Below are 25,188 nucleotides of genomic sequence, written 5' to 3'. Positions count from 1 at the left end.
GTATAGTTTGTAAATTAAAGATTTGGCAACCATATTTTTTCAGTTTTCTTAAACTTTTTGATTTGATAAAGCAACAATTCCAGCTGTCAAAATTATGTAACCACTGTTAATTGAAAATCAATTAATAAATATGACAAATTTTACGTGCAATATCAATAACTTATGTAAATACCGGCATTAAATAAATCAACAATCCATTTCAATGTTTACGTTAAATTCTAACATTCTATTGAGTCCGCCGTTCATAACAAGCATAGACAAGCAGCAATATTTTTATTTTATGCATAGACATCGACACTATCGCATCTCGACATCGCCAGCCAGCATTTAATGCTTGTATTCAATAAAGGAGTTTCTATTTACGATATTTTTATTTTTCTATTATGGCAAGGGGAATCGATGCGGCACTATAGCGGGCTTCCTACAGAATTATAGATAAATTTATTGCTCATATTCGCAAGATACCATCTTTATTATTGTGTACGATTGCAATTTTATTAACAGCGAATGAAATTGGATTCTTATGTCTTATTTACGGCTATATTATTTGGAATTGACTCTGTTCACAAATTCTGCGAAACCTTTACAAATTGACATAAATGATGGATCGATCTATCAATCAGTATTGTATTGTAAAAGGCAAATTAATTATAGGCAAATATTTCTTGGCTAGATCTAAGCAAAGACACTGAACAGCTTTTTTCTTCCATAGCGATAAGCATATAAATATTTTTATGGGTTTTGCTTGTTTTGTATGGACAGTGGAAATATACTTATTTCCATATTGACAGTTTTAAAACATACAAACGTAACATGTCACTTCTTCATCCCTTGGGGGCTAGTATCAAAAAGACAAAAATTTTAAAAATAGTTGAATTATCACATTTATTATGAACGTATTAGAGTTTGTTAATAAAATAGAATTTTATTGTTCAAAAATTATAACAGAAATACTTATCCTATACTTAAGCTAAAAATAAGTTAAAAGGCTGGTATAAACGGTGATCTCTTTTAGCTCACAAATTTAAAGGCACCGTTTATAAAAATGCAGTTACCATGCACTGAAATGTACCTACTTTATAATAAGTGAAATACTGATGCCATTAACCAATTATCGTACGCACTTTCACGTCATAAAAAAGTTACTACGCCTATTTTAATCGATTCCCAAAATCGGCACCGAATCGATAGTGTGAACAAGATGCGAAATTTTACGAAATTACACCACAAAGCGTCATTAGTGACCCGCAACGGGACATTATGTCTGAATTCACCAATTTTTCTTACAGATACGCCCAGATTTTTCAATTGATTCTCAGAATACAGCATGTATTGATTACATGTAATTTTATTACACTCTGATTCAGTCACAAAATAATGTAAGTGCAGAAGTAAACTCTTGTGTGGTTAAATGGATATCAGGATAGGCGAAATATATAAAATTATTGAAGTCTCGAAAAAAAGAAAATGTTTTGAAAGTAAATTATCATTTTACGTAGAGTAGTTTCTTTATTATTAAATAAATCTTTCTACATTTGTGTACGTACCTAATGTAATTGCATAGTTTTATGTTTGATTTTTTTTCACATAGATAATATGATGTGATACTCACTTGCCCTACAAAGATACATGTGAATTAATTTACTTTTTGCCTTGTAAACACATTACAAGCCATTAAATCAATACTTTTATTGTTCTCTCTTAGCACTGATGAAGTTATTCTGATTTTATTTATAGTGGTAACTTCAATCATTTACACTTAAATTTTATAGGTTACCAACATTAGATTGCCCGAAGCGCAAACTAGCAATATTTAATTGTACTGTTAAACAGTTATTAACCCTCATTACAAAAAGTATCATTTTATTACTCAATCCTACAGTTATTTTAAAATTTGTACCGAGGTGCGTGTTTCATTTTCTATATGGCTTTTACTTCCAACTTCTGTAGAGATATGTGTTAAAAAATAACTTCTAAATCGATTGAAAACTAAAAAAGTTAGAAATAATATATTTTAACTGAGTATGTAAGTAAAAAGAAATCAATAAAACCCCGGATGATCAGGAGGTATCTACCCTTTCAGGAACACCATTTTATGATTGATACCTTACTCAAATTTTTATTTGTGTTATCTTTTTATATGGTGTTTTTGAATAAAAACTTTTTACTTTACTTACGGCAAGTGGCGAGTTCTCGCGTAAGAAACGTGTACCAAATCATCCGAACATTTTAAAAGCAAAGAGAACATTTTTCACTGGAAAGTTGGTGTCGCCGCGCCCTCACCCGCCGTCTGTAATTTACACAGAGCAAAGAATACCGAACCGCGGTGCTGAGCTCTGTAACAATTTGCGACGATCCCCAGAAATTAATTTCAGAAATCACTGCCAATAATAAAGTTATAATTTTGAATCGCGCTACGTAGGTACTTGCTCGCGCTTGCAGACATTATATGGACCGGACTAAGGATTTTTAACTGCAAAAAAGATTAGTTTTAAGGGGTTTTCACTTCCATAGAAAATTAAGGTTTATTAGTTAAAATGGATAATATTCTAAATATTACTATTTATAACAAATAAATAATTATATACGGGACAAATTACACAGATTGAGTAATTAGCATCGAAGTTCGGAACGAGATACTCGTACTATGACAAGTTTCTCGTTACAAATTATTAAAATATTAAATTGATGTGAAATGTTATGTTCCCAGACAAACCAAACATAAAAATTTAAATCTTTTTATTGTACTTTTATGCTAAGTATCACGTAATTTGACTTCGAACTAAGAATAGCAGCTGAGAACACAGTCAGGAATTCTTCAATGTGGGAGAGAGATTAAATAATAACAACTTAACGTAATGACAACGATTCACCGAGGCAAATTCATCATAATCAATCTCACTTAAAGAATTGAATCGTAAAAACTGAAAGAAATTATATTTCAATTAACATTTACATTGTGGCTATTAAACATAATCGTTGAACTTCAGTCTAATAGTTAAAAAAAACAGTGTACTTCATTATTACCTACACGTACTAATTCTCAGGGATTCTCTTTGCAACTTTTAATCATTATTATGTCAGCCTCAATGATTTACCGTAGTAATTACTAACGAGACTTAGGTCTGAGTAAATACCGTTAAAATCATATTTATCCAATATGGTCTTCTTTTTGTTGTGAAAAGTCGCTTTGGTTAACCTTTTTAACTGGTTTTTCTCGGGACTTATTAAAATACCAAATAATGTGATAAATAATTAATGCAATTAAGTCTTGTGTAACATTTCTTAATTAGTGTATTTGTTCCTTACTATGTAAGAAGAATAAAAGAAGGTGTCGAAAGGGAAAAAAATATTATAGAAATATTCAGTAAATCCAAAAATTCAGCTTTGCAAAATATTGTAGTGTGTCACTCCACCTGCTGTCTAAAACGTTTCCCGAGTGCTTTTAACTACCTCTAACTACCAAGAGAATATAATTGGAAATACACTGTCTAATTTCTCAATTAACGCTTTCTTTGTTTTCAAAGTTCTCTGCTTAACACAATGGCTAACCGCTAGATAAATATTTTAATCTAATTTAGTCTTTTTTAACATTTTTCTCCCAAAAGTAATAAAAGCCAAAGGAATAAAAACAAAATTAACCTAAATAATTGGTAAAATGAATATTTTTTTTTTAATATGCAATGCTTGAAAACGTAGATACCTAATAGTTATATGAAAAAATATGCAATAATATTTCATGAAGAATTGAAATGTTTAAGTACCTACTTGTGATATTTTAACTGCAATTAATACTTAACAGTTGTTCCCGTTTCCGATACCCGAATGCGTGCCTGTTCATCGCCCGATGAAGACATCGGTTGCGAAAAGTGGCTTCATTAAGAAAACGGTTTACGGGCGATTCCGCGAAACGCTATGTCGGCGCGCACAACAAATTGAATTTGTATGGGTGCCGAAAATGCCACATCAGACACTCCGAGAAACGTCTGCAACGTGCGAGATAGACGGTACGTGAAATCGAAGAATTGTTTGGTATGCGGAATATTGTGGAACGTGTACTTAGTTATACGTAGGTAAGTATAATAGGTCTCACTGGGTAGCAAAGAAAAAAAGATTGTGTGCACGAGTTGCTTCTACCAAGCAAATTGTAAAAATCAATGTAAGGAAATGCTACTAAATTTTGACATTGATCGCGAACTGTCACTTTCTAAAACTAAATTTAATCAATCGTTTCGATACTGTTGGCTCTGTGTTTTCCAAGACAGACCCTATGGACTTATTTCAATGTGTGCAACCTCTTCTTCATCCTGTTCTTTAGTGCCGGTTCAATCCTTATCACTCTGGAGAGGAGCTCGGAGTATGCCTTTGAAGTGATGGGTCAAGTGTTTACACGAAGCGAATCCCATCTGACCTCCGCAATCTTTGCAGGGGAACCTCACCTTTATTGATCGATCATAGTTACCCATCCAGTTGCCCGAATTACCGTAAGAGCATCGGTTAGTATTCAAACTAATGTATGTAACTTCGAAAATAGTCATTGGTACTCGTGCATGGCCGAGGTGGTATTCGAATCACTACCGCTCGACCACATTACCTATCTATCACTATGCCAATACACCACAAATACTTAAATTATGTCTCGATAATGTTATACTTAGTTAAAAAATACTTACATCTATTATGAGTGTTATTGTTTGGGACTGTTGGAACTAGGTGATGCGTGTGAAAAGGTAAATACTATTAATTAATCTGTTCCATTCTGTATCTGTTTCATGGTAACGGTCAGTTTGAAAAGTGTCGAATTTCATTTTATTCCAGCTACAAGTTAATAGACTACTTAGCAGGCTGCTCGCTATAATTATCAGTTACCCACATAATAGCGGATTATTAGAGGAAGTTTCGAAATTATTAGCAATATACATATCATTTGGGTACATTAACGCGCAAAATATATTTTTTTAGTTTTTTGGTGCGTGCAAAGTTTATTTTTTTATTAATAGCTTAGTTAATTAACAAGATACATTACTCGTTCAAGGAATAAAGAAATAAATGTTAAATTTAGATGCAATTTTTTGCTTTATATGCTAGCTAACTAGTTTTTGTCCGCAACATCGTTTCAGTAATATATCCGAACAGTTTTTCTTAACAAACAAAATTTTAATGTTCATTCATAGGTTCATAGTCATTTCTCATAAAAATATATTAATCTGAACAATGTATTCTCTCGTCCACATTCTATTCTAAGTTTGGATATTTGTGAAGTTGACGTTGTTGAAGAAAATGCTGCAGTGCCCTGTTACCGCTTCTTCTGCACTGACGCCTTGGAAGCGGCAGTAGGTAAACTTAGTTTTTAAGCAATTTATTTGACGTCAACCAATATTGTGAAACTAAAAGTTTTGACAATTATTAAGCGATATGAAGTATCCTATAATAATGAATAAAAATTTTGAATAAGATATTTCTTGTAAATTATAACATAAAAATTTAAAAAAGTTTATTATAAGTTTGTAAGTATTTTATTATTTACTTCTTTTCCAAATATGTTACTTGAGTTTTTTAAAGAAAGCACTTATAAATTCTGGAAGATTTTCCTCAATTTTTAAGTTCTAGGATGCCTTTTACTGTTTATCAAAAAACCACGATAAATCAATACAAACATTCATAGTGTATATATTGAGAAACTCATATATTTTGAAGTCAGGCGAAAACCCATTCGAAACGAAATTATAATCACGTTTCCACGGTTAGTGAGTCACTTAATCCAAAGATAGGACCCAAGAAACCACAAATGTGCTCATCTTTACACTTTACACCAATTTACCCGAGTGAAGTACTCGTAAGTATACTACGTGCCTCTGCTTATAACTAAACGGTGTCTTATTATTACGGAGTAGGCGCAGTTATAGTCAACTTCTTTTGGTACTGAAATAAAAAAAAAACAAGTCTTTATAAGTCTTGTTGCTGAAAATAGATTTTTAAAATAATTTATGGCTGTATACCTAATAATTGACTTTTGCTATTAAATTGTGTAAAATACTATTCCGTATTTTTTATGGAAATTCGCTTTGTTAGAATGATTTCAATGAGTGATTTTTGACACACACGTACATACATATAGTCACGTCTATATCTCTTGCGGGGTAGACAGACCCAACATTCTGAAAAGACTGAAAGGCCACGTTCAGCTGTTTGGCTTCATGCTGGAATTGAGGTTTAAATAATGAAAGGTCGCTAGAACTATCTCTTTACCATGAATGTCGTGAAAGGCGACTAAGGGATAGGCATATAAACATGGGATTTTTCTTATAGGCTAGCAACCTGACATTATTTGAAGTTTAATTACATTTTAAAGCCATACAGCTGAACGTGGCTTTTCGATTTTTTCAAGACTGTTGGCTCTGTCAACCCCGTAAGGGAAATAGTAGTGGTAATATGTATTTAAGTAAAAATAAATATAGGGAGAGCTTGTCGTGCTGTCGATTGTACCGTTTTCCGTCGGCCTTTACGCAGATTGAGTCATGATATTACATTACAGCATTTTTGCGGGCATTATGAGGTGTAATAAAATTTTAATATTTTACCAAAACAATATTGATCACCTCGCCCTTGCATGCATAAACACTGGCAATTGCTTTTAATGGAAGTCTTACAAGCACAGCTTTAAAAGGAATACAAAGCGGTCAATAAAATTACTTTTGTCATGTTTTTTACACTTACATCTTTTTAATTGGCATATCATTAATTTACGCCAATAAAAAATATGTGGTCTGTTGCAATATGGATGAATATATATTATCTTTTAAAAGAATTCATCTGTGCCATATCAATTTTTTTTTGCATAAAATTCACTTACCGGCCATGTTTATTTAAACGACGATAATCTTCTATTTTCGTGCCTATTTAAAAGTCAAATTCGCTAAGTCAATTTGATTTTTAAGATTATTTAGGTTCCAATAAAATTTATGTCTCATGAAAAATATTTTTAACGACTTTTTTTAAATATTGAAAATCAAAGTAGGTACTCTTTATTAACAGTTATAATAAATTAAACCGAAGATATTTCATAGTACAACTGTAATCCTCTTAAAACATTATCTACGCCATACACTGCGCAATAATTATATGGGGATTACTCCCAAGTGGGCTTCTATCATCCGACTCTATTGTACAGCTTTAGTGACGTGCTTTATAGGTTTATCGATTTGTCTATAGTAACTACTTCATATCTATCGACCAATAGACGATATTACGAAGAACACCATTAGTATCAAAAATAAGCTTATTTTCGCTTTAGTCATTCATAATCTACCTATATATATATGTATTAAAAATAATCAATATATTAAAAAATACCACTTTATACCTTAACACTTCTTTAGGTTCATAATAATTTTTACCCATTGGTACATATGTATGTTAGATAATCCGTGTTGTTCCTCAACAAAATCGTTTCATATATTTTAAAGTATTTGTTGTTAAGTAAGTATCAGTCCCGTTGTCTTTAGCTCCCAGAGGAAACATAACTCAACTGGAAGACCTATTATGCTTGGGCATTGAAGTAGATCGGGATATGTCACTAGTTTTGATATAGTTTAAATTAAAAATTCTAATATAAATAAATTATGGCTTGCTAATTGAGAAATTTTAATTAATATTTTCTGCTAATTTCCTAGAAATTATTTTATGGTAAATATTAGTTTATGGTAGGTACCACTATAAGCAAATAGCTAAAAGCTTTTACTAATATTGATAGGTGTAATAAATAAGATGGAGTAAATATTTTTAATGAGTTTCTGTTAGCATTTTTAGTTAGACGAATCATGTTGCATGGTGATAGGTTATGTCCATGAAATTTATTTAATTACTTTGTAATACAGTTTGCTATAAATATATTTAATTAGATAAGAGTGTTAAGTTATTAAAAAAGAGATTCAACTAATTTAAGATATACTTACACCGTCGTATTCGTATCTTCACCACAATTAACACACCCCAAACAGAGTCTATCAAAGAATCGCGACCAAATCACAAGAGTTAATGAACACAAATGTTTGTTTCAGACATGTCGAGATAATCTATTGTCGACCTTATAATAAACGGGAGAAGAGTCCCACGGGAGCGATAATTCAACAAGCGCTGCGGTTGCCCGACACTACGCGACAGATGTGCAGAATTGGCTAAGTTAAGTTTTTATCCATCCACAATACTAATATTAGAAACGAAGGAGACATTTTTATTTGTTTGTGACGAATCGAAAAACTTTGGGACCGTTTTTGATGATGTTTGGCACAGAGATGATGAAAGATGAAACCTACAGAAGTATTTATCTGGAAATCCCTACAAAAGCCAAGTCTCGTGCAGATTAATAAACAAATTTTTTTCTTAGTAATTTTTAGTACAAACAACCATTTTTTAGTGGTTATTAAATATTTTCATCAATAAATCATCTAAAAATAGAGTATTTTCGTCAATGAAAGTCTTCATTTAAATAAACACGCGTTTTAAGCAAATAAAAATTTCAATTTTTATTTGCTTAAAACGCGTGTTCAAAATTTCAAAATTTCAATAAAAGCATAAGTTAGAAAGCTGACCGAATAGGTCAGCTTTCTAACTTATGCTTTTATTTTCACTACAGAAACCATTTAAACTGTTAATTAAGATATTGTATAATTTTTTCAGTCTTTTGAAATCACAACTGAATATTACCATGTGCCAGACAGTGAATGAACTATGTTTTATTTTGATTATTGTTAATTTGACTTATCAGTTGTTGTACCCGTACTCAGAGCTGCTCAGAATGAAGTCACAACGATGCCGATATTAATTATATATTTAGAATTAAAACCATCAAAAATTAATTATAGTGAAGCAAAGTAAACTTAGCGAATTATGTATGAATCTGCGATTTTGCATCTTATCGCTTATTGATAAGGTTGCATATGGAACTGTTTAGTTTATCACCGTCAAAAATTCATGGAGTTGCAGAAATATGTTAGAAGTTCAGATCGCATGACGTTTGATTAGAAATGTTTTGATTCACATCGGGTACCTATTGTTTCTATGTTATGTTTAATCGATAAAGACGTCAATGCATTTTGATCTCTTGAAGTAGGTGATGATGACTATATCATAATCTAATGACAATAGTATGAAATTATGTATCTATATGCTTGGATTTTGGGATGTGGTATGTTAATCATTAGTTATTTATACATACATACATATAGTCACGACTATATCCCTTGCAGGCTAGACAGAGCCAAAAGTCTTAAGCAGAATAGACTGATAGGCCACGTTCAGTTTTTTGGCATGACAGTTTGCTAGCCCATCGCCTAAGAAGAATCCCAAGTTAAAATTTTGAATTTGAATTTTGAATCTCCCTTAGTCGCTTTTTGACCCAAGTTTACTTATTCAGTACTATAAGGTTTTTCAATTCTGACCTGAATCATCCGCGAACTTAACCATCACACTGTGGTTCCCACAAATTATGGGACAACCTACTTTTAAAATAGCACAAAATATGAATAACTTTTGTAAAAAACCGTCTCCAATCGATATCCTCCTTTTATTAAGTCGGTAAATTTTCCTAACATTAATTGTACATTTATTTTTTACTTCCAAGAACTGTATTGCATAATGTTTACATAAACAAACAAACCTTCTCCTAAGCGTAAAAAACGCTTTGTTGAAAACCGCATCAATATCGGTTCAAGAAAATTTTAGTTCAACAAAATTACAAACAAACGAACAAACTATAATTTCGATTGTGCTATGGCATTTCTATGCTCTTAATATTTCTTCGGTCTATGCTCGTGATATTTTGAGAACAGTCGCGGCTAGCAAAGGGGACGCTATCTCGACTGCTTTGGATTTATTACCGCTATCAGAGGGCCTTTGAGGAAGTTGATCGATTGACATTGTTTACATCATATACTGAAGATGTATGAATGAAACAATAATTAACAATATACATACATACATATAATCACGTTTATATCACTTGCGGGTTAGACGGAGCCAAGTCTTAAAAAGACTGATAGGCCGCGTTCAGCTGTTTTGCTTAATGATAGAATTGAGACTGAAATAGTGACAGGTTTCTAACCTGTCGCCTAAAAAAATAATCTAAGTTTATAGTATATCTATCCAGTATATCTATATATATATATGGATAGATATATGGATAGATATATGGATAGATATACTTTAAATTTGGATTATTTTTTTAGGTGAAGTGGTCCTATTCTTTTCCTATTGGTGCCGGGAACCACAGGGCAATATAATTGTAAACAATATAATAATTACCTAGTTAGGTATATCGAGAGCAAAATAAAATGAAATAGACTATAGAACCTTAGGTTCATGAAAAGATGAATGTGAAAGAAGTATCAGAGAAACATGTGATCTTACCTACTACCTATGATTAATCTTAAAACTAGTTAAGTTTTACACACTGGATTTTGTATGTGAAGCCGCGACCACTTATGTTGCGTAAATATTAAATCCTTGAAAAAAATTAAAGTCTTTTTATAATATTTTTTTTTTGGGGTCACCCGTTTACAATCACTACGCGTCAACCCTCCGCTGATGTTTCAAGAAAATTGACCAAAACCCTGCCGCCGTCGTTTCGACCCCCGACCTAAACGCGGGGTACTTAAAACATTGGACGCACGCAGCGTGACGCGCGGGTTAATTTTATGCTACATTAATACTGAGAGGGCTGCCACTTTTTAATAGGGTTAGTTATGGGTCTCTCGGTCCCCGCATTCTCAGGATTCGCAATATGTTATGGCTCGGATTGTGTAGGATTATCGGGTGTGTATTAAAGCCAATTAATTCCAACTAAACGCTATCTGTTTGATAGTTATGCTCCTGAATAGAACGGATTAAGGGATTTGTGTGGTCGTGAGAAATGGCGAACTCATGTTTGCGTTATATTTTGACATAACAAATTGTTTATTTTTATAGATATCATTCAAATTAATATATACCTACCTACACAATTCTTCATTATGATCGCACTATTAAAAGTATAATTGACATATTTTTTTTTATTAAGTAAGGTTAGTAAAGCCAACAAAATGGCTGTGGAGTAAAATTATATACCTACTTACTATTTTATTCAGTATTTTAGATCTTATAACATTTGACAGCGAAGCTTTTTGATAACTTTATCCCAAAAACCAAACCAACTTCAAAATGCTTTCTTTATACTCAATAATTTGTAAAAAGTATATTGCGAATACCTTTTTATATTAAACAAAATTGTGTCATTAATATATACATACAATAATCACGTCTGTATGTCTTGCGGGATAGACAGAGGCAACAGCCTTAAAAAAACTGTAAAGCCACGACATTATTTTTAATTGTTTTGTCCCAGCACCATATCTTAATGTATAAAAAATTTAATATATGATATTATGTCTAAAAAATTGCAGAACAATGTCGACATTTTATTTAGCACGAGAAAAAACGGTATTATTTTAATTTATTCGCCCCGAACAAGGCGTAAAATTAGTTGTTTGTTTTTTGTCCCGAAAAAAAAACGTGGGTGGCATTTTTTTCCTTTAATCCCACGCAAAAAACGTTCTAATTTATTTACAACCTAAATCGATTAGTTACAATCTGCCAGAAAACAAAGGATTTGATTAACAAAAATGTGACCCTTCTAATCGCAATTCAAATACATTAACAATTGTATTTCATATGCATTTGTAAAGAGATTTGTCATATTTTTCACTGCTCTTAGTTAAAACCCTGTTTCTATTATGGTATGGTATTTTTTTACAAATCTAAGTAGAATAACCAACTAGGCATTTGATCAAAAATAAACATTAATTAGGCTTATTAACTGTTATTAACGAAAGTTTACATAACTTGACAAATCACAAAGCAAAATAGCTAAATTTAATGTAAGAAGGTACTTACTTCACGGTAGTAAAAGAGAAGTTCCATAACATTTATTTGAAGAGTAAGCCCTCTACTAAGGTTACAAGAAAATAGTCCCAAGGTACCAATAATTGTACCAATACCCAATAAGTAAAACTGAGGGACATATTGGCGGGAAATCTACGTCTCCCGTGGTTAGTCGGAAGGGGTCCAAACGGGACGCATCAAAAAGCAAATAGTGAAAAAAGCGTGACAAAATTGACTAATGCGTGTTTTGGGCACGCGACGGGCGATTTGACACGCGTTGCGCGTGCGCAGCTATACACGCTATTGCAGGGTTAAGATGTTTGTCATATTGAGCATTCTAAGCTACTGTAGCGGATAATATTGGTACTATGGGATTATGTTATTCTACGCATATTATTGTACGCACTACTTAACTTCACCGACAAGAGTTAGCTCTTAAATTTAAGAGGAAAGGGTTATCTCAAAAGGCTATCTCAAAGCTGAATGTAACGGTGAACAGTTTAAAAAAAAAAAACAATTATTCTTAAGATTTTTACAAACATACATACATAAAATCACGCCTCTTTCCCGGAGGGGTAGGCAGAGACTACCTCTTTCCACTTGCCACGACCTCTGCATACTTCCTTCGCTTCATTTTTATACATAGCGAACAATTAATAATAATTAATTGTTCGCTATTATTAATAACTAGCTTCCCCCCGCGACTCCGTCCGCGCAGATGTCGGTCTTCGCGTGGATGGTTTATTTCTCCATTTTGAGTAACTCTGACAATGACATCTTATAAATATCTATTGGACCCAATTACGGCTAGGCCTATAATAATTAAGGAAATCCCTCTATTGAGCTACTGCAGTTGAGTTCGCGATCTGTAGTAAGTAGTCCGGTCAATTTAGACCAAAAAATAAGAATTAAGCTACATTAATTCCCATCAAGCTGAAAATGAGTATAATTGTTTAAAACACAATCAAAAGCATTATTTCCAAATTCCCCATGATTCCGGTGTTAAAAAATTACCCAAGGTCAAAGGTAAAAAAATGGGGCTTTCACGATTTTCTTCAAAACGGCAAGTTTTATCGGAAAATTACTTCAGATATAAATTGTAAATCATAAAGTTATCTGTAAAAGGTATCAATATTTTTTTTTAAATAAAGCTACCGTTTCTGAGATATAACGATGCAAAAAGTTGCAAGCGTCATAATATGCATAAGCACGTCTCGTATATACTCTGTGTAGCAGTAATATAAGTAAAAATATTGTTCTGTCGGTAATTTTAACTTGAATTCAAAATATAAAATATACATAAGTATAATGAAACCTAGTCCCTTCATTTATACTGTAGTGAAACCTTGAGACAACATCTGTCTCTCTGTTTAATTGTGTACGTGGCTAGGGTCGTATACCTGCTTTATCTCAGAATGCTCAACACATGAAATACCGTTAGTCTTTAATAATAGTACTACTTGCGGGGATACCGTTGACGGCTATGGACACCACGGCCTCTCATGCCATAGGAGTGCCGGCCGTTTAGGGCGCCATGCCGCCCTAAATAATATAATCCTCCGTGCTCTTGCCACCATCCATGTTCCAGCCGTTCTAGAACCAAACGGTCTGGCTCGGGATGATGCCAAGAGACCGACTACGTACTGGTACGACTTTGGTACCCTGGAGATTGGGGTGGCCTTTGGTGTGGGATGCTACTTGTGTCGACACACTTGCGCCGTCTCATCTTCAGGTTACTAAATCTAATTCCGGTTCTGCTTCAAATGAGGCAAAAAACCTCAAAAGGCGCAAACATGTAGGTATCGGTAATACCTATCCTTTTGAACTTTTGGGGTAGAAACTCTGGGACCGACAATTGTCGTAAAAGCTGATTGAGGTATCTCTTGACCGGAGGGCTGGAAATTATCTGGCTCAGAGATTGCCATTCAAATTGGCAATGCTGCCAGCCTTCTGGGCACACTCCCGCATGTTGATTCTATGCAGGGACTGTACAATTTATAAATTAAATTTTAGTTTGTAGTCATCTTTTTTCTTGCTTTTTATAAGTAGTTTTAGTTTTCATTTGATTTAATTGGAATCTCTATTAGAGATTAAGATGATTTTCTTCACATAGGGTTATTCTATTTTTTTTTAATAAAAAATGCGAAAGTTAGTTTTCAGTGCCACTGCGTAGTGAAAACATTTATTCCAAAATCATTTATTGTAACCTATTTTAGACTTTAAAGTCTAATAATAAAAATGTTAAAAAAAACGCGCTAATAGTACACTACCTCAGAGGTGGCGTGGAAACGTGTGCATATTATGACGCTGCAACTTTTTGCATCGTTATATCTCAGAAACGGTAGCATTATTGAAAAAAATTATTGATACCTTTTATAGATAACTTTATGATTTACAATTTATATCTGAAGTAATTTTCCGATAAAACTTACCGTTTTAAAGAAAATTGCAAAAAACTCAATATTTTACCTTTGACCTTTTTCCTTAAACCGGAATCATGGGGAATTTTGAAATAATGCTTTTGATTGTGTTTTAAACAATTATACTCATTTTCAGCATGATGGGAATTAATGTAGCTTCGAATGTCTAGATTGACCGGACTAAATTATTTTTTCATAGTAATTAGTAGCGGCCCACGTGTGCCGCAAACGGTTCAAGCTAAATCCGACTTTCGGCGCTACAGTTACGGCGCTGAATCCACTGCCGGTAACCTAACGTGTGTTCGCGGTTCTACAGAACAACATCTATGGATAAACTGAAAAATTAAGATTTTTTTTCTTCGTATTTTTCCAGGATAAAAAGTATCCTATTTTATGCCCAGGATAATAAGGTATAATTATACCAAGTTTCATCAAAATCGAACCGTTAGTTTTCACGTGATGCCTGAACATACAGACAGACAGACAAAAAATTTTTTAATCACATATTTGTGTTTGGTATCGATCCAGTAACACCCCCTGCTATTTATTTTTTCAATATTTTCAATGTACAGAATTGACCCTTCTAGAGATTTATTATATTTATTAATAATAATTAATTGTTCGCTATGTATGTAAAAATGATTTCAGCAAGGTAAATTATAATTTACCTTGCTGAAATTAAAAATCCAATTGTAAGACAAAATAAACAGGGGAGCTTATTACAATAACAAAGTTAAATGGCTAATAAACGAGAATCGCGACTAGTCAAGAGAACATCAGTGTAGGGGCTTTTGTTGAGGGGCTCGGCGGTAACAAACCAACATAAATTGAGCAACCCCTCCCTTGGAGAATGCCGTTAGACGGTCACCTTAAAATGCAATAACTTGAAAAGGCGTCGTTAGATTTGTTTTATTTTTATTTTTAAAGTTACTTTGACGCTACTAAAGATTCTTCTTAGTAGCTGTGAAAAGTCTTTTAATAATCTTATTCGCTTTAGAGCTTCTGTGGGCGAATCGGTAAGATGCCCGGTTAAATTGCATGATGCGCAGAAAGGCACAGGTTCAAATCCCACTTTGGCCATGTACCAATAACTAGGCATACCCTGGGCTCCTCTCCTGTGTGATGAGGATGCAACCGGGACTAAAGCCAGGAGCCATACATATGGTCACGTCTATAACCCTTACGGGGTAGACAGAGCCAACAGTCTTGAAAAAACTAAATGGCCACGTTTAGCTATTTGGCTTAATGATAGAATCTAATTCGATTCTCCTTTTTTAGGCAGTGGACTTAAAGCAGCAAATTTCCTAGCAAGTCGCTATTTGATTTTTATCCCTACATCGTTTCGTGAATATTGGCTAAAGACGTGATTATAATTTATATTTATATTGAAAACAAAAATCTATGTCCGCTCAAAACACCAAGGGTGTAATTGTATGTTGTTTCGGAATTGAAAGAAATAACAAAAAAAAATGAAAAACAAGGTTAGCTAACAAAATGGAATGTCACCTATGATAAAACATATTTACACAAGTGAAGAAAGCCAAAAATGAGGATAATAAGGCCCATTAGTCAAGAGGCAAGGTGCTCCGACCGGCTGCAAGCAATTTCAAGGATCGTTTCCCTACACACCCCAACACAGCCGGTTGAAACCATAAGAGTATGAGAGTGCGCATCGCCATGTAAGAACTATGAAATGTCTATAAAAAAATTGACGTAGCTTGGAGCGTAGATAAAGTAGGAATTTCCAAAAAAAAAAAAGAAAAATTGTCTAAAGAGATAGGTTATTTCCAAATTTAAAAATCTTTTTCCTTAATAGATACCATTATGTTGTTTGCATGGTTATTGTTAAAACAGGTATATATAGTTCCCTTTTTTGTTGTTTTGACTTGTATTACTTTACTACTATGTTTTTGATAAGCAAGTTTCTTTTTTTTTTTAGATATCAATTTGCGAAAACCTTAAAAATGTGTTTGCACACTTTCTAGTTAGATATGATGAACTGTTGGTTTTCCTTTTAAAATAAAAATATGGATAGTAAGTGTCTAAAGTCCAATGCGCACTTTGTGCAAAATATCTACTCTATAGTTAAAACAAGAGATGTCTGTAGTTAGCTTCACAGCTGTTCAAGTGTTATTTTGCACCTCAATAAGGTTGCTTACTTTTTTGGCCTATCAATTTCTGTAATGTTGTTGGAACGTTTTTAATATATAATAAAGAATAGTATAATTTACATTTTGATTTATTAGAACAGGATGATACCAGGTGATTGTTATGCATTTTTAAATTATATTTTTACATCATTTCTATTTCAGTAATACTTATAGAGAATCTTTCTCTGTAAGTACGTGATTCTACTCATATAATTTAAAATTATATAGTTGACATTTAAATATCCTGTCAATACTTATCTAAATCACATTCATGTTTTTTAATGTAGACAATGTGCATTCGTCCTCGTTTAAGATTTAAGAGATCTATATTTGTAAATTGACGTCCGATGAAAGTGCTGCAGTGTAGTTTGCTCCGCCGCTTCTCCTACACATGCGATTTAGAAGCGGTAGTAGTTATAATTAGATTTAAGTTATGTGACGTCAATAAGAGACAGCCTGTATCCAATTTTGAAAATAAATCTATTCTATTCACAAGCCACCTAACTGAACATTTATTTAGTATTTTCGAGTCTGTTACACACCCGTAACAGATAAAAACGTGATTTAAATATGTCTGTAGTATCATTGATTGAAATTGACCTTTTTTGTTGTATGCAATATGCAACAGATATACGCGCTTACCTACTCATTCTACTTTAATAACAATATAACACAACAAATTGCATTGGAGGTTAATTAAATACATATATGATTGTGAAGTTAATTGAACAAGCGCCATTTTAGTGAATACCAGATAACGATTGTTTATATTTTCCAAATAAAATGTTTATTTCACACTTATTATAACTATGCGTAATACCGTATCACCGAAATGCTAATAAAATTGTTATCATTTTCAGTGTGAATGATAAATTAAGGTTAATTTAATAAGTATTATCTTTTTATTCGGAGCCAAAGCGAAACAATATTTTTATATGAATACAACCGACTTAAAAGGGGTGGTTCTCGTTTTTATATTCACCGAAGAACCTCTTTAACTTAGCCATATCTATCTGTCTGACCGGAGCCTTGTTCAGAAACCCTGTTTACTAAAAAACTTTAATAAAAAGATTCCAAAAACATAAATTTATAGAACTACTTAAAAGTTTTTAAAACACCCGGCAAAGTGTGTGAGAAATCTATTTTTATAAGATATAAGACGACCTAACCCTTATTTTATTCCGGTTGCACATGTTTCCTCACGATTTTACCTCCCACCACTCAAACTAATGTTGACAACTCAGGAAAAAGTCATAAAAAAAATCCGAGGTAGAATTTGAACCTGTTCCTCCTTGCGCATCACCCTATTCATTCTCTTCGCTATAATTCTACACTCCACATCCATTTTGTCCGGTTAAATATATTTCCGCATGTAACTTATATTACAATAAGGTCACAGAACGAGGTTTTCATTGATTAATTTGTGTGTTTACACGAGGCGGCACATCAGACCGGCCCTTGGATGCGTTAATGATAACAGTTTATTGTTATCGCCCGTTATAATTGTCGATAGTTACTTATTCGTCTATTGACTGCGTTTGCGGCTGCAAATCATTCATTTGTAATGTTACGAGTTGCTTATATTGTCATAAAATACGTAGATACAGTGCTTAAGTTGTATAAAGTCAACATACATATAGTCACGTCTATATCCCTTGCGGGGTAGACAGAGCCAACAGTCCTGAAAAGATTGATATGTTCAGCTTTGTGGCTTTCATATAGTGACAGGTTCCTTGCCTATCACCTAAAAGAAAAATCCTAAGTTTACAAGCCTATCTCTAAAATAAATTGAAATAGGTAGTAATAAATAAAAAATGATTAAATGAGACAAATCATTGAAACCCATTGGTCAGTTATTGGGCTTACTTGCAATCATCTACGATAAGTAAGAATTATACTAACATACCCGTACAGTGGTCTTTCGGCGCGGACATATTTAATTAAATAAAATTGTGTTTATCTCATAAATCACTTGTCCTACGAACTTAAAAATTGCTATATAAATTTTAAATTTCATCTAAAAAAGACATACTGTTATAAAGTTATCGCGTTACAAATATGCTATATATATATAGATATTCATGAAAAAAAACTTTCTCCCCAAGTTGAATGGAAATGGAATACTATCGAATTCGGTGAATATATATTTTTATCTTGGAAAGCCCAATTTTGTTTACCGAGCCTTCTACCGTATCAAAAACTCTTTCGCCACAACTACACTGCTTTTTTGTTATATTTTTCGAAGTAGAGCCATTTTCCCGTCGGCAGTCAACCAAAACTTCAAATGCTGTAAACAAAACGCAAGCGTAACGATGCTTAGACGTTTATTTACATTCATTATGTAAATAAAAACAATGGATCCAGCCCGAACTGTCGCTAACGGACACAAATCAATTGGTTTCTTGGTGAAAGAAGCGTTAAACTGAAAAATGCTCTGCTTGGATTCATTTCACTTACTAAATTGGACTTTAAAACAATGATCTTATAATACAGAATCACTGATTGTGATTAATTTACAATAGAAATGAATTTAAAAGTAGGTTTCAGTATCTAGTTACAATGATAAAGTTATTTTGCCAGTCGTAGAAACGCAGGAAACTGATTGTCTATGCTCGCTAACTTTAATTGTTTTTTTTTTAGATTTGATTTGGGCAATGTAAATTTATTTAGTGAAAACCTTCATATTGTTAAGACTTTCTCCTTGTTTCCGACACGGAAAATAAGTAGCTCAAAACGAAAATTAATCGAATTGGTTTTGTCGTCCGAAGTAAAAACATAGTGTACTTTTATTGCAAGCAGTTTGTAATTAAGGGATAAAAAAAAATTTAATTGTTTTATTTAAATGAAATGGATGAAATGACATCCAGCTAAACAAAGCCGTCTAAATAATGAATTACAATTACCTACACAAGTAGTATATTAATAAAATAATTATATTAAAATTGCAGGTTTTAAGTTTACTTATATAATTTTATACCGCAAAATAATTAAGTACTTTTTAGTTTACATACACAATATCTACTAACTATTTTCGAATGACTTGAAGAGTACTACGATGTTTTGTTAACATAGCAGATACAACCAATACACATAATTGTAAATCCAATTTACACATAACTCCATCATATCACACAAGTGTAAAAAAAGTCAATTGATATTTCTATTATAGTTTGAAAAAAATCCCCGTTCACAATAAGACGAAAGGTGAGACGGCGGCCATGCGTCATCTACAAAACATTTAACATCTTAATTTCGTGGGTAACACCTCAGCGCTAGTGCCGACAAAGAGTCGATAAAATCTGATACCGACATCGACATCGAGCACGCCGCGGCGCGCAGCAGGGGGCCGCGCCCTGCGACTAATAACTTACATTTGGATTATGCTCGTTAGCCTCTTCGCACCTTGCTCGAACTTTATTTTTATTAATACAAAATTTATTCAAAGTCAACCTCGAAAATATTTCGGGAATAATGCCTTAATATTATTAAAGCATAATTTATTGCCTAGAAGGATAAGTATATCGGTCGACTTAATCGAACCGTTTTATTTGTGCTTTTTAATCTTCAGTTACAGATATTAGATAGGTAAGTATTTAAGTATAAGAATTAACAGGTTGTTATCAGATGAAAAAGTAATTAACTTACTATTGTTATGAACAGAAACCTAATGAAAGAACTTGTGTTAAAATATTAATAGTTCATAGTTTATTATAAAATCTTTAAAACTTTAACAATGAAACTCTAGGAGAAGAGATCTCCAAACGTGTATTAGATTTTTCTCTGCTTTCAATGTCAGATCTCTTAATCAAGCTCCTTTGAAAACAGCACACATTAGTCAGTTCTTATTAGCTCGGTTAGGAATGCCTTTAAAAAAACCTGATGAACATAACTAAACATAAATAAAAATATCTCTCAAGAACACCTGACATAAAAGAATTCTATGGTAAGGTATAGACGAGAGATTACGTTTATTATAATTTATAAGTTCTTTTAATCACTTAAGGTCAAGACTTTCAAGTTTAAACTAATACATGATCTCTTGGCGTAGGCGTCGTCGTCTCATTTATTGGATTATTATAGTCGCCATTTTAAAAATATTAATTGGCCTTGCCGCTCGATTGCAGTTTTGTAAGCATTAAATATTGGAAGGTGTCATAAATCCATCTCATTTTGACAGCATTCGCGCGTAGCTAATTCCCTGCTGTTGAAATATTTAGCAATGCTAAGTAACAATTTTCTTACTTTTAAAATGCGTAAATATTATTTTGTCATACTCTGGAATTCGTTACTGGCGCATAAATTAAATTAAACTGGATTCTCAAATAAATTTCAATATATAGTAAAGTGTCATTTTATAATAGGAAATGAAATTAATGGTTGTAGCATAACATTTTAGTAATTTACGTCACGGTCATTGTGTTATTGACCCTCATGTCCTTCATTATTAAGGAAGTCTTATGACAAATACTCGTAAAAAATGCCTTTATCTAATATTTTTTGTAGGTTTATAAATTACTTTTTTCGTTTAAGTAAAAATTAATTAAGTATTCGTTTGTTATATAAACTTTTTATAAAAACCGTTATTTTTTATTATGTTCTATTTTCTGTTTTTCTCTAATATAAAGGACATCCATAATAAAGGACTTACTTGAGAACTTAAACAAAAAACAATTATCTTTCCATTTTATTATCTCTGTTAAAATATGAAAATATAATTAATTAGCAGTAATTTTCCTTCGCTTATCAGTTTTCTTGCCTTTTGAAGTGTAAATCTTATACACAATCAACGAGTGTTCATGACAGGACATAAAGTCACACAAGTCACATCGCCGCGTTTTATCAGCTACAAGTTGTTAACATGAGCCTGATTGCTTTACATTATGATTGTTATTTATTGAAAACTCTAACCACTTATCAATGGAGCTTTGTTCTGAATACATTAATTTGCCTTGATATAGGTATTGAATTGCAAAGTTTGATCTATTTTATATGCTGTTTACATATAATAATATTTTGTTAATTTATGCTTTATTGTAACAATTACAATTTGTAAAGTACAATAGGCGGACTTAATGTTAATAGCATTGTCTAACAATATTTATTTTATTAAAAAAAGTTTTGTTTCCTCCAATAAGATTCTATTATGAAATACTTAAATTGACTCAAATTATTAAGTAAATAGGTAGACCTGCTATTTTAAAAAAAATTGTTACATACCCTACCAAAAGTCCATAGGTATACCATTTGTATTTCTGTATTAAGGTAACATTTAATAAATCATTCTTACGTAAGGAAAAGAAATATACTACCTGAAGTAAATATAACTATGTACCTACAGATTTGAGTTACCAAAAATTATCAACATTATTTAAAAATTATTCAATTCAATTCAAAATCTTTATTGCATATCATAAAGTACCTACATCAGTTGAATTAGAGTTAGGTACGCTTATAAATGGGTATAATATGAACCCCTTTGGGCATCGCAATTTTAAATTAATAAGGAACGGCGGGCAGGTTTTTATTTGTTTATTCAATAATCATTTCAATTGCTTAAGATAAAATTATGTTAAAAAACTAGAATACTTTTGTAAGTCTAGGTAAGCATGAAGGCTGATTTCAACAAAAACTTTCTAAACATAGTTTCGCTGTTTTTTGTGGGCTAGATTTATAATCTTAGTAAGTAGGTAGTGTTAGTACCTAGTGGTAAAAACGCGTATTATACTACTTAGTTGAAAAAAAAACTTTGGATTTGTTTTCCATGGCTGTTAAAAAAAAGTTTTGCTATCTACGAAATAACCTACTCTAAAATATATCTGTAAGTACCTATGTATGCTATTATCACTAGGTGGACATAGGTAGGATTATATTTAATATGACTTCGTTTAATTAGATTACTTTAATTAGGTACTGCCTACCTATTTGTTATTAAAATAGGCATTGACTTGAACAATTTACTTATTAGTGCTCTCGTTTAACATAAGTAAGTAAAAAGTTAATGTCATTATTCAAGTTAATAAAATTAATAGGTGTTTTTTTATTTAGTAATATATTTTTATGTGTAGGTACTTAAAACTGTTAATTTTTTTAATATTGAATAGGTACACAATAATTATTAAAAAAAAATAAAACTAAATGCGTTTTATTGTACAGCATTAAATAAGTACCAATTTAATTAACTTTTAAAATTTAATTATAGGACTCAACATTTAAACAATAAGGAAAGTGTTCTCTTCATTTTTATCTTCTTTTGAATCTGACAGCTTATTTATCATTAACTATATTCTTAAGTAAAATATGTTTAACAATTATTAATTATGCAAATAATCCTATTTGACAGTTTTGAATGCAGAGCAAGACTAAAGTATGTACTTTTTTCATTGAATAATTTAATACAGGATGTAGATAAAATAAGCTTTAAATTTCATAGAGCTAAGTATTTGTTTATTTATGTAATGTTGATGAAGGAACGACCTAACTGACGAAATCTCTTAAAAATTGTTCAATGAAATAGGGTAAGTACATTTTAAGACGAAACTGAATTTCCAAGCTCTTACCTTTACTGCTACCGCCATCTTCGTTAGAATCTTCACTAGGAGGACCATGTGGGGCTCTATTAGGTAAGGGATGCGGGAGTCGCGGCCTGGCTAGAAACGGTGGGGGGACTCCGAAAAACGGCAAGAAAGGTGGCCAAGCAGGTCGCGGTGCCAGCTGCGCCGCCGCCGCCGCGTACAGTTGCAGCGGCGCCGGCAACCCGCCCTCGAGCACCATGCCGCCTGCGCCGCTGCTGCCTCGGTTCCCGCTCGATATTTTGAATATCGACAACTACCACAACACTACGCCGCTCAAAGACGGCGCGCGGCGCGCATCGCATTTTCAATTGTCATTTTTGATACAATCACAAACAAAACTGTTTTCATTAGTCACCCTTTTTTTCTAGTTTAATCACAAATCACTTTCGTTTGTTTTTATTTATTTTCGTTCGTTTTATCCGTCCGTCGGTAATTCACTTCGTACACATCCCAGCCGTGGTGGCGGTCGTGGCTGGTGCGCTCGCGTGGCTCATCAGGCCCACTGTATTGAGATGGCGCGGCGCGGCTGGGCGGAGCTACGGGCCCTCTACCCCCACCCACGCACAAATTAATTCCCCGCCTCTTTCATATTATAGATTTATTCCTCCAACCGTACGGCCGCCCGCCCGCTAAACCGTTTTAAACCTTATGCTGTATACTTACAGATCGCTATTGAATAGCGGGTAATAAATTAAGATGGGTATACATTGAATTAACGGAAACATGGTAGACAGGCGTTCGTAAGTTGAAATAAACTTCAGTCGCTGTTACATAAAGTTTGTTATCGCTCGGCGAATGGGTGTACATCGGATTTATAGGGTTGTCGTACATTTACACGGGGCTGTGGGCTGTCATAATCTTTTTTAGCTGCATGGCGCGCCGCCACAAACAGAAATGTAGAGAAAATCCTCGAGGAGTTATGATATGAAACGTAACCGCAGACGTTTACGTTGTGGTTACTCGCTTCGGTATTATTACAATGAGGTTATGTCATTTTGGAAAGGTAAACGAAATGACATTCTTAATTTGGTTTTGTATAGGTACATACTACCTACCTACTTTTAAGAATATGTGCGATTTGTTTTTCTTTAAAATTCTTTCTTTAATGAATACAAAATAAAGACATGATTCTATAATATTATAACAAAACCATAAAAATTATCAGTAAGAAATTATGAGTGATGATCACCTACTTAGTTCAAATTTTTTACCTACAATAAGTTGATGTAATTTTATGCTTTTAGAGAAAGTGCACGGTAGTCTATCAAGATCAAAGGAATAGTTAGATTAGCTTTAATTTTCACCGCAGTGCATTACATTTGACAGATGACAGACATTGCCTGATGGGCAATCAGCGGCAAAGCGCTATCAAGGAAGAGGTTCTAATAAAGGCCCTAACAATAGCGCGTTGCGTAAACTAGATTATGTCGGTCGGTATCCAATATCTCAAAGACTGACCAACTATCAATCATACAAAATTAACACGTTTCAGATTATATTTTTGACAGTGATGAATCATAAGCGACCGAAAGGCAATCAATTTCACAACCAATTCCTTATTCCATTAAACAAAAAAGTAATAACCTAATTGACATAAATAATAATAAAATATGTCAAGACAGCGTAACGACCGCTCGGACGCGACTTGACAGCTCTATCAGGAATCTTGCACTGACTGTACTTTTCTCCCCGCCTCCTCTTTGTGGAAAAGCCGCTGCGAGTGCGGATTGGTCGGCGGAGGGGGAGAGGGGGTAGGGGTGGAGCCTGCAGTAGGGGGGTGTTTGGAAAGCTTAGTGTTGCATGAATTTAATTAGTGTGAGGAGCACCTCAGGCGCATTAGGAGTCGCGATGGGCGAAGCAATAAAAGATATAAAGGAATGAGTATAAATTAAAAGTTAAATAGAGAGTGGTGTGGGAAGGAGAGAGAGGGATGTGGGGTTGCCTCTCTGTCAGGAGTGAGGATGAACCGCTCGTAATTGTTTGACGATCTTATTAGTATCAGTTAAATGTCGTGCTGTCTTTTTCTCTCGTGAATTTAATTACTTTTTAATTAAACCCCGCTTAATGAGAGTTTTCAGGATTCGCTCTGAGCATTTTTGAGTTTTAATTTTTGTGGATTGCTTTATTGTT

The 25,188-nt window shown here is 33.1% G+C and overlaps 1 protein-coding gene across 2 annotated transcripts in view; it reads right to left on the bottom strand.

Annotated features, from left to right (window-relative positions):
- The window catches only part of LOC106142111 (homeobox protein unc-4), a 46,844-nt gene extending 23,296 nt beyond the window's left edge, over positions 1-23,548 (bottom strand). For both annotated transcript variants that reach the window (XM_013343739.2, XM_060946857.1), the window contains exon 1: positions 23,044-23,548. In XM_013343739.2, coding sequence (XP_013199193.1) covers positions 23,044-23,257 — 214 coding nt within the window. In that variant the 5' untranslated portion in view covers positions 23,258-23,548. The remainder of the gene's footprint in view (positions 1-23,043) is intronic.
- Positions 23,549-25,188: the final 1,640 nt, after the last annotated feature.

Source organism: Amyelois transitella, chromosome 12, assembly GCF_032362555.1.
Source record: "Amyelois transitella isolate CPQ chromosome 12, ilAmyTran1.1, whole genome shotgun sequence".
NCBI lineage: Eukaryota > Metazoa > Arthropoda > Insecta > Lepidoptera > Pyralidae > Amyelois > Amyelois transitella.
This window is presented reverse-complemented; position numbering and strand designations above follow the sequence as displayed.